A 10,551-nucleotide genomic window follows, 5' to 3' on the forward strand; every position below is an offset into this window, starting at 1 on the left:
GGAAAGCATTTAATGCAGTTTTTTTATTTGGTTCTATAACCAAGGTATACATCTTTACTAACTTAATTTTTAACTTTTCAAGAAGTTTAGTTGATTTATACTTAAAACCAAAATAAATACAATAAATTCCAAATATATCAGCTGACTGCATGTGTACCCAGAGTCGATCACCTCTGATGCCTATACATATCGCAGGAAAATGGTCTATACATGTGTAGCTAAATCATGTTTTTAAATAAATGAATGTGTCAGATTGACAGAGAAGAGTTACGAGAGGAAAAATACCCTTGTTGACCATTATTTAATTTATTCTCTAAATTTCCCCTTCTCTAGGACCTTACTGAATGCTTTGGCCACGTCTTTGTTGCGGAAGCTGTAGATAAGGGGATTCAGCATGGGGGTGAGAATGGTGTAGAAGGATGACACCATCTTGTCCTGGGTTGGGGAACGATTAGAAGTGGGCCGCATGTATATGAACATAGCTGCTCCATAATACATCCCCACAACAAGAAGGTGTGAAGTACAGGTTGTGAAAGCCTTGTGCCGACCCTCCTCAGAACTCATGCGAATGACAGCCATGATTACACGAGTATAGGAGATAACGATGAGTAATAAAGGGAAGAGAAGCATTAACACACAACAAATAAAAACAAGAGTTTCAAATGTGGAAGTATCAGTGCATGAGAGACTTAGGAGTGCAGACAAATCACAGAAGAACTGGGCTATTTCTCGGGAGCCACAATAGGAAAAGGACAAAGTAGCGGCTACATCAACAATCCCATCCAGGCAACCGAGGATCCACGAAGAGGCAACCATGACTCCACAGATTTTCCAGTTCATGAGATTGTGGTACTGAAGAGGGTAGCAAATGGCAACATAGCGGTCATAGGCCATGACAGCCAATAGGAAGCATTCAGCACCAAACAGGGACACATAGAAGAATATCTGGGCTTCACATCCTGCTGCAGAAATGGACCGCCTGCCAGACAAGTAGTTGTAGGCCATTTTGGGTACAGTGGTGCAGATGAGCATGAGGTCCATGAGGGAGAGTTGGCTGAGGAGCAAGTACATGGGGTTGTGGAGCCGGGTATCCAGATAGATGAGGAGAACCATGATAGTGTTTGCCAAGAATGCCACTGTGAAGATGCCCAGGACCAGAGAGAACAGGAACATATGAGTGGGAGTGTGACTGAAGATTCCCATCAGGATGAAGTCAGAGCTAGATGTCTGGTTCTCCCATTCCATGATGGATATTTTCATTACCTAGAACCACAAGAAGCTGTAAAAGTTAAACATCTGGGTAGCTATTTATTCACTGTTTGCTCTATGTATGGTGCTCTGGTACCAACATATGTGATATGACCAGGACTGTGTAAAGGAATGAGCAGAGACTGTGCAGTCGGGTAGCATTAATCACACTCAAGCTCTGCCACTCCAAATTTGCATGTCCCGTGACAAGTTATTTCTATGTGCTTCATTTTACTTCTTTACAAAGCAGAAATAACTTTTTAATTGAGTTGTGATTATTAAACGAGATATCAAATGCAAACCACAGCATCTGGAAAGAGCATCTGATTCCTCAAGGACTTTATAACCTAGTATTAGATAGGATTATATCCGTACATTTGTCATGTCAGTATATAACAAATTCTATAACAGGGGAAGAGAGCATTTTGAATGTCACTGCCTACACAGTAAAGTAAACTAGCTGTAACTGATAATCTGTTTCTAAGAGATATTAACATATGAATTTACGTAATTTCATTTGTGCACCTAGGGACCAAACAAGACAACTAGTTATACAGTAATATAGATGGCAAAAATCCAGTTCAGAATAATTGTAAATAATTGCAATTAATTAACAGATCAAGAATAGGTGATTTAATCGTGGATGAAGAACTAAAAATTTATCTTTTATGTTTCAGTTTGAGGAGGACAATATCTTGAGATTTCTTTTCATACACACAAAAATTAAAAAATTTGAAGAAGGTGTAGGAAGGTACCCAAATTCCATACCCTGTGCTTCTGCTCAATTCCCTAAATCAGCACCAAGTGGAGCAGAACAATCAAATAAGCAGACAAATATCTTGGTATATTTCTATCAGTGTAAGGGTGAGCAAAGGCCAGCTTTTAGTGCTTAGGGAAAATGTAATTGTTATGCAAAGGACTAGACACAAGCAAACTGGACAGTGATACCTTTTTATGTTGTTGAGACACCAATGAAGAGGAAACCAGCCTACTGCATGACACAATTTTTGTCATTAAAAGCAGGATGCTCTCTCATTCTGCCCATCACTGACTCAATCCAACTGCATTTAAAGATTGAAAGGTTTCACGCTTTTACTCCGTAATGCTGTGGAGGGCAGCTTTCAGTGTTCCTGGTCTAAAGGTCTCTGGCTTCTATACTGTGTCCCCATTAGGAGACAGTTTTCCTGGAAAGAGGTAGGACATTTTTAAATCCACTTATTTTCACATCTCTTTATGTTTTTTCATCTTCATCCAGAGGTGGAGTTACCTGAAGCTTAAGGTCATTATAAGGACCTAACTGTTTTGTATTCATAACTGTGTATTCTTTTTTTTTCTTAAAGAGGGCCCTTAAAGCTGCATAAGGTTGAAGCCCTGCCAGAAATGGGCCTCATACCCCGCTTGGTAGAAGGCCTATGGAATTCTATCATTCCAGACATATCTGTTTTTTCTGCAGTGAAGGTGGGATGTGGCAGGTGACCCAGCATTGCACTCCAAGTATTGCTTGCAAGCAATATCTGTCCTGTTTTCTCCTACTCTCATTTTCCTCCTCTGGAGATTGCTTGTCCACTCTAGACTGTCCTACTCTCAAAAATTTGTGGTGAAATTAGTGATTTGGGTGTGTGGATTGTAGGAGCAGACTAAGGAGGACTATAATGCGCTTTGGTCTAGTTTATTTAGACAAAACTAATTTAGAAGACTGATCAAATCTACATTTAGCATTTTGCTTTTTCTAGAATACACTGGGTTTTAGAGCCAGAACCTCTTTAATAATATTATAATATTACATTTACCTGTAGCCTAATAACATTTCAGTTTTATAATGGTATTTTATGATTAATAAAATTCAAATGAAATCATTTGGAATGTTTTGGAAATTGCAATAAAATACTAAAAATTAAGACCACTCAATTAAATTCATTCACTCAGTCAATACTTAAGTAGAACTTTTCTTGTGTTCAGGGGATTATTTTGGAAACAGCATTGTCAATATCCCCATTTACTAATGACTGCATTAGCTGACATGAATTTCACTTTTGTATATCTATGCAAAATTATATTCTAAATAAATGGTTAGAGAAATAGGCAAGTTTACATGGCAAGAGTGTCACCAGAAGTACAAGGACTTCTCTTCTTAAAACAATCAGTTAGAATGCAAATTTGAAACTCTTGGTTTTTAATCAGGCTATTTCAACTATCTTGTAGTGGTTTTTACTTTTTTCCATATTATTTGTTTTAACTGTAATTTTTAAAGTCTATACTTATAAAAAAGTACACATATTAAAATGTGAACTCCTCTCTCATGCCTTGTTTCCCGGTTGGAAGTAGCTTTTAAACAATTTATTATTTTACCTGCTGGTTACAGTCATAATAATGTTTTTCTTCTATTTAATGATTGCCTATACCTGACTTGAAAGTTAAGAATTTATGTTTTTTCTAAACAGCTTTTTATCTCCTTTCCCATTTTTCTTCATGCATTTTGATAGTTATAGCATTTTTCATACCTTTTTCTTTCATTATCTCTCTTTCTAAATTTTTGAACATCATTAAAGCTGTATTGCTCTTTGTATTGGTTTCATAAGGGAGAAAAATGAGTACCCGTATCTCTCACTATGTTCCTTCACCATCCCTTCCATAATCAAATATTGTCCTTGTTGGTAACAGTTATTAAAATGTCTTTTCAAAAGAACATTTCATGCTTGCCTATCTATTTAAATGTTGTAACACCAATATAATTTTGTAATTTTAACACCATGCAAATACTAGGAGCACAAATTACTCTGTTTTTGTAGAGATAGGATTGATTCCTCTACATGCATCTACTCTGAAGGGACAGCTGAATTGTAAACACTTAAAATGAGAGAGTTGGATTTGGGCATTTTAAGTGAAGAGCTGACTTTTCAAATGGGACTCACTGAATACTAAAATGAGAGGTGTCCATAGAGGGACCAATACCCCAGGAGAACCCTTTATCCTCTCAATCGATTTGGTTGCCGTCCCTAGAGAACAGTACTCTCTTTCATTTGTTTTCCTTCCAGGTATGCACCTTGCTCCCAATTCCTCTGCATGGGGAGTGAGGGCCAGACAGAATAGCGGTGGGGCTTATTGGAACAGCTTTCTTTGAACAGATCTTCAGTTAATGTTGTTTCGCATGGTGCCTTTGTGTGTAATTCAACTGCACCAATCTCTGGTTTGTTTATTCATCAGATATCCATATGTTTTGATCTTTCCATGTATCCCTTGTAATATTTAGTTTTCTGATCATCTCTTCCCCCATAATCATTGTCTTTACTTATTGCTACACATACTCTTCAGCATTCTTGAGCTTGAAACCCTTCCATAAGTTTCTAAACATACTGCTACAATAGCGCTTATCAAATTGTATTGTAATAATTTTTGTATGTATATATATGTTAGACATAGGTATATGTACATATATGCTCTCATTTCCCTGAGAAAATACTTTGTTGAGAATGTCCACACCCATTTGTTTATTTATATTCCAGAAATATTTATAACCACAATCTTCCTCAATTCTCTAGCTGTACATCTCAGTAATCATAGATCACAACTTTGGACTCCTCAATTCTTTTTTTATTCCCAAATACCCAGTCACACAGTCATACAAATTTGTTCTTATAACTAAATTTCACATTCATACAAATACATCTGTTCTTCTTTCCGTAAGAACAACCTAATCCTCATGGATTGATAGTTGTTATACCAGCTAATTAAGCTTTATTTCTAAAAGCTTTAAATATTCAGCTCATCCTACACATCTATATTACTGATTATCATTCTCCCAAAATCCCAACGTTACATTCAATGTGCTTAAGGGTATATTCTACTTACTCAATACAGTTTAATTATCCATAGGAAACTTGTACTTCACTCAACCCAGCATATTTATTGACCCTGAAACATGTTAAGTAACAGTATTGAAAACACTTAAATAAGGTAAAAAGGCACTTCACATGTCTTTTCGATATCATGCAAGGGCATTATTTAACAGACTCTCCCAGAGTATTTATGTGAGGGAATGTTCTGGAGTGTGTGTGTGACTATCCATGAGAAAAAGTAGTGTGCCTTCATCCCTTGTAATTATATTAAGAATTTGTGATCAAAAACTTATCTTTAAATTTGCTAGAGATTTTAAAGAAATAGATGAAAAAAATCTCAGTATGGTCCTATCTACAAAATTATATGCTGCAGAATATTAGTGGCCAATTAGATTGTGGTTAAATAATTTTCAAGAACCCTTTAGACTGTATTTAGATATAGAAATAATAATACAAAGGTTTTTTTGCAGTATTACACTCAAAAACTTAAATTGCATTAGTTCAATCTTTCGTAAAGTATTGTAAATTCTTTCCCAGAAAAAAATATCCACATCCAAATTCTCACAAAATGCTTCATGCTGTATGATCGTGAATCAAGGGGCCTAGTGTCACTGGTTATTACAAGCACTTCAGCATAAAGCACTCTACAGCTGTACCTAATTACTTAGAGTACTGAATTATACTGAGCTTATCTTTATTCCTCCTTATAAGAAAGACTATTCCAAATACATATTAAACATATTTATGTTAAAGAAAAATGTGAGCGATGAGTAAAAGAGGGACATATGGTCTGAATAAGATGACTGAATTAGTATAAATTTTAAGAAAAATAGAGATGTGAGAGGAATATAAACAGGGGAGAGACCAAATGGAGAGAGAGAGAAAAATTTGGACATGGTCAGAGCATATCAAGCATGAAAAGGTCAATTTATGTGTGGATGCTACAGTGCCTCCAAACTTGCATTCTCCCTCAGTTACAAACTCAGATGCAGAAAACAGTAAAAAGTCTTCAGCAGGTCGGGTGGATTATCAAGGCACAGAAGCATGACCCTATGACAGTTAGAATGTATTCATCGAGTCAGTGGTTCTCATCATGTGAACCCCCAACCAGACAATATCAACATCAGCTGGGAACTCATTGGAAATGTAATTTCCCAGGGACCATCCCAGACATCCTGAATCAGAAACCCTGGAGGTTGGGCCCAGAAATATGTTTTCACAAGCCTCCAGGTGATTTGGATGCTGGCTAATGTGGGAGAACTACTGTTGCAGTCCATCTTCCTGCCTTCAGAGAGGACCTTCTCACAGTATCCCAAACAGAAAAAAGCTGGTACCTCTTGGAAAGACACACCACTACTTCTGAAAATTTCTTTTACCTTTCCTGGTAACCTCATCCAATTTCCAGTAAAATAAATCTTTTACTTCCCATCCTCTGGGTACGATATTCTCTGATTCCTTTTTCTTAGTACCATTGAGTTATGTCACTCTCCTCAAAAGCCTCCACAGGTTCCAAACTGTCAGAAAAACAAATGGTAAGTACTTGTTTGGGGGTTCAAGGTACTGCAGAAGAGGTTACACCCACCATCTCAAGAGGTTTCTCCTCATTGTTTTTCAACACAAACCCTGACGATCCTACCCTTTCGTCCTAAACACTCCAGCATGTCTTCTGACATGAGATCTTGGCTTAGGTAACTTCCCTCATCAAGAATACACTTTGTTCTTCATGCCACCCCAACATTTTCGGTTCATTGTTTTCTTCAAGCTCTAGAAGAAGTTCATCATCCTCATGAGCTCTGCATCATTTTGATGGATAATATTCTCCCCATTCGCTAAGCTGAGTCATGTGGCCTCTTCTACTGCTCTTTACCAAAAGTTGTGCAGAGTGTTGAACAGGGACATGGATTTTGAGATTTGACGTGTCTGGGTTTCGATCATTGCTCTCCTGCCAACAGTGGCATCATCAGGCCCCCTCTTTTTTTAAAAAATTTCTATAGTGAGACAAATATGTATCTCTCAAAATTGTTGTATAGACTACAAAAGATAACTTTTATAAATCACTCAGTACAAAGTTTAATCCAAAATATGAACTCAGAAAACTTGAGCTTCAACCATCTTAATCATTATAATCTTTGCATCTAATGACATTGTATTAGAAAATATAAGCTTTAATTATCTTAATCATTGTCATTATCACAATTTTTGCATTTAATCGTATTGTATTAGTTTGTTAGGCTGCCATAAAAAGGTAACACATACTGGGTGTACTAAACAACAGGAACTTACTGTCTCACAGTTCTGGAGGCTAGAAGACTCCGATCAAGGTGTCAGCAGGGTTGGTTCCTACTGAGGGCTGTGAGAAAGAATGAATTTCATTCCTCTCACCTAGTTTCTAGTGTTTGCTGGCAATATTTGATATTCTTTAGCTTGTAGAAGCATAACTCTGCTCTCCTTCTTCATCTTCACAGGAATTCTCCCTGTGTTTGTCTGTCTCCAGATTTCCCTTTTTTTTTTTTTTTTGGTGAAGAAGATTGGCACTGAGCTAACATCTGTGGTGACCGTCTTTTATTTTGTATGAGGGTTGCTGCTACAACATGGCTTGGTAAGTGGTGTGTGGGTCCACATGTGGGACCTGTAAACCCTGGGCCACCAAAGCAGAGCATGGGAACTTAACCACTATGCCACTAGGCCAGCCTCTCCAAATTTCCTCTTTTTTAAGGACGCTGATCATGTGAATTAGGGCTCACCCCAATGACCTCATTTTAAGTTGATTACCTCTGTAAGGACCACATCTCCAAATAAAACCACATTCTGAAGTACTGGAGTTTAGGAACTCACCATCCAAATTTTGGGGACACAGTTCAACCCATAACACATATATTGATTTCCATCTTTACTTACCACCTATAATTTTTTGTAATGACTTACTCTCTCAACTAGAGTATAGACCCCTGAAATGTAAAGTATATGGCTTACATTTTAAAAATAATATTTTAATCAAACAGATTTATACTCTACACAGATTTCAATATGTGGTTCTTAGGGAAAAACAAGTCTTGAACTATAGGGCTAGATCCATGAAGAGATTCTGTGAATGATTTTTCAAGTAGTATACATTATATAACAAACAAATCATAATAATGCCTTACATTAACATAGTATCCTTTTAGAAACCCCAGGACCCAGTCAAGACTAATATTACTCAAGTTTTAAATATGAGATGAACTAATGCACGCCAAGTTAATATAAAAATGTATCTATTGCGTTAGAAATATTTTAAAAAGTACAGATTTTCACTCACTTCTGCTTCACTAAAACCAAGAACGTCCTAGAATTTTTGTCATTTAAGTTACTTTTTCCCATCTTACCTTCTGGTGTTTCCCAAGAAGATGGAATAATACTGACTAAATTTAAATCACCAAAATTCTTATAGTTTTTATATTCCTACTTAAATTTCTCGTTCTACAGGGATTCAGTCCCTTGCCTTTAATTACAATGATGAAATTGTCTTCCAATTTTTTTCCTAAGTCACCTAGGTAATTGTTCCTATTTCAAGCATAACACCATTTATTTTTTATTCCCGATAGTAGGAATGATCTGCTTCTTTCATTCATTAATAATATAAACTGCCTGAAACATTCACCTCTATAATTCTAGTGTTTGAAACTCTTAATAATTCCTCATGCCTTCTTTACCAGTGGTTCTCAGACACTTGAATACTCATTAGACTCTTTTAAGAAGCTTCAGAAATGTTTTCCAGGCCAGACCCTTCTAAGATCATTGAATCAGAATGTCTTGGAAAGAGGTCAGGCAGTGCAGTTTTTAAAATCTTTTCAGTTGATTCCATTGTTGACTCTATTCTTTCCAAAGTTAACAATGCCATCTAGGTCCTTGGATTCTTGTTCTCTGTTCCATGAGGAAGCGTGTCAAATAAGCTTTTTTAGTCCCTCATATTTTCTTTGTCAGTTGGTAGTTTTACATTAACCAACTAATAAGCCTAAACTATCCTATTATTTATTAAACAGCTTCCATATAGTGCGTAGGCTTGCTGTCAGAGACACTCTACTTTATCATGGCTTAGAAAAGAAGCAGAATAATATACTGCCTCTCAGCATAGAACCAGAGGTGATTGCTGAGATAATGCTAGATTTTTCTTTTTGTGTGATATTTAAAAAATATTTGGGGGGGAATATTTTCAATGTTCAAGAACGGCCACATATTGTCTGCAAATAGAGAGCCCCAGTCACTATTAGTCTCTTTTTCCTGATGACGGCAGTGGCTCAAATATTAGACCTTTACTCACAGTCATTACATTCTTAGTTCTCTCTCTGAACGATTCCAAAAAACTTTTCCTGCCCAGCCCAGGACTGGGGGTTTTGAAAGTTTAGATTCGAATGCCTGACACTTATCATCAATTAGACAGCTTGGGGGAGATGATGTGTTAGTTTCTCTGATCACTGGGAAGTGTGGAGTAATATCATGTCCATGAGTTTGACAGGTGTGGGAAGGATCGTAAGTAAACACTCAGAAGCCCCAGTAACTATGAGTTAAAAGAGCTGGAGGGCCATTTAGAATAAGCGGCAAATGAGGGATACGTGGAACCTCACCAAAACTCTACTTACCTTTCTTCATCTCAGCTTTTGAGTGAATTAAGGTGTTACATCATCACTTTATGGGTTAACAGAGGAAATATGGAAACTTCCCTGGTGGAATAACATCTATGGGCTTCCACATCTTTTTTATATAAAATGTCTGGCATTCAATCAAACTAACTAGATATGGAAAGTGATAGGATTGTATAATTGAATGCAAAGAGATGATGAAAGAACAATATGAATAGGCTTATGGATAACCCAGTAGACTATAATTAGGAGTCAAGGATTTTAATAAAATTATTGTAACATGTTGAGGAAAAGAGACACACGATGGAAAAATCTGAGGAAAGTTTGTAGCATTCACCAGTGATTGCATTCTGTAATAAAAAAATCAAAAAACAATCCAGCAATAAAAATATAATAACCAAACTAAAGAACCCAATAAATGGGTTTGATAGTACACTAGACACAGCACAAGAGATGATTAGTGTACTGGAAATGAGCTTGATAATAACTTTATAAACTGAAGCTCAGAAAAAAAACAATGCCATTGGGCACAGCTACAAATTTGAATATACATGTGATTGGAATACCAGAATGACAGGAGACCAAAGAGAAAAGGAAATTTTGAAGAGACCGGAGTAGAGAATTTTCCAAAACTGATGAAACATACAACTCCACAGATTGAAGATATTCTGAAAAGCTTAAGCTAGAGGAAGCTTAAGCCAAGCAATGGCAGAGCTAAATTGCTAAAAAACACAAATACATTAAGAAAATCTTAAAATCTTAAAATGATATATTGCTTTCAAAACTGCAATAAGTTGAGACCACAAATTACCAAAATTGGCACAATAAGAATTTGAATTCAGAATAGA

The 10,551-nt window shown here is 36.4% G+C and overlaps 1 protein-coding gene across 1 annotated transcript; it reads right to left on the minus strand.

Moving 5' to 3' along the window:
- Window positions 1-306: 306 nt before the first annotated feature.
- Window positions 307-1,260, minus strand: OR2M17 (olfactory receptor family 2 subfamily M member 17). The gene has a single exon (NM_001391229.1). The coding sequence runs from the start codon at window positions 1,258-1,260 to the stop codon at window positions 307-309; it is 954 nt and encodes a 317-aa protein (NP_001378158.1).
- Window positions 1,261-10,551: the final 9,291 nt, after the last annotated feature.

This window comes from Equus caballus, chromosome 20 (genome assembly GCF_041296265.1).
Source record: "Equus caballus isolate H_3958 breed thoroughbred chromosome 20, TB-T2T, whole genome shotgun sequence".
Classification (NCBI taxonomy): domain Eukaryota; kingdom Metazoa; phylum Chordata; class Mammalia; order Perissodactyla; family Equidae; genus Equus; species Equus caballus.

Bases quoted from the DNA above. Each gene is read 5' to 3' on its own strand.
- OR2M17 (NM_001391229.1), bottom strand. From the start codon at position 1,260: ATGAAAATATCCATCATGGAATGGGAGAACCAGACATCTAGCTCTGAC.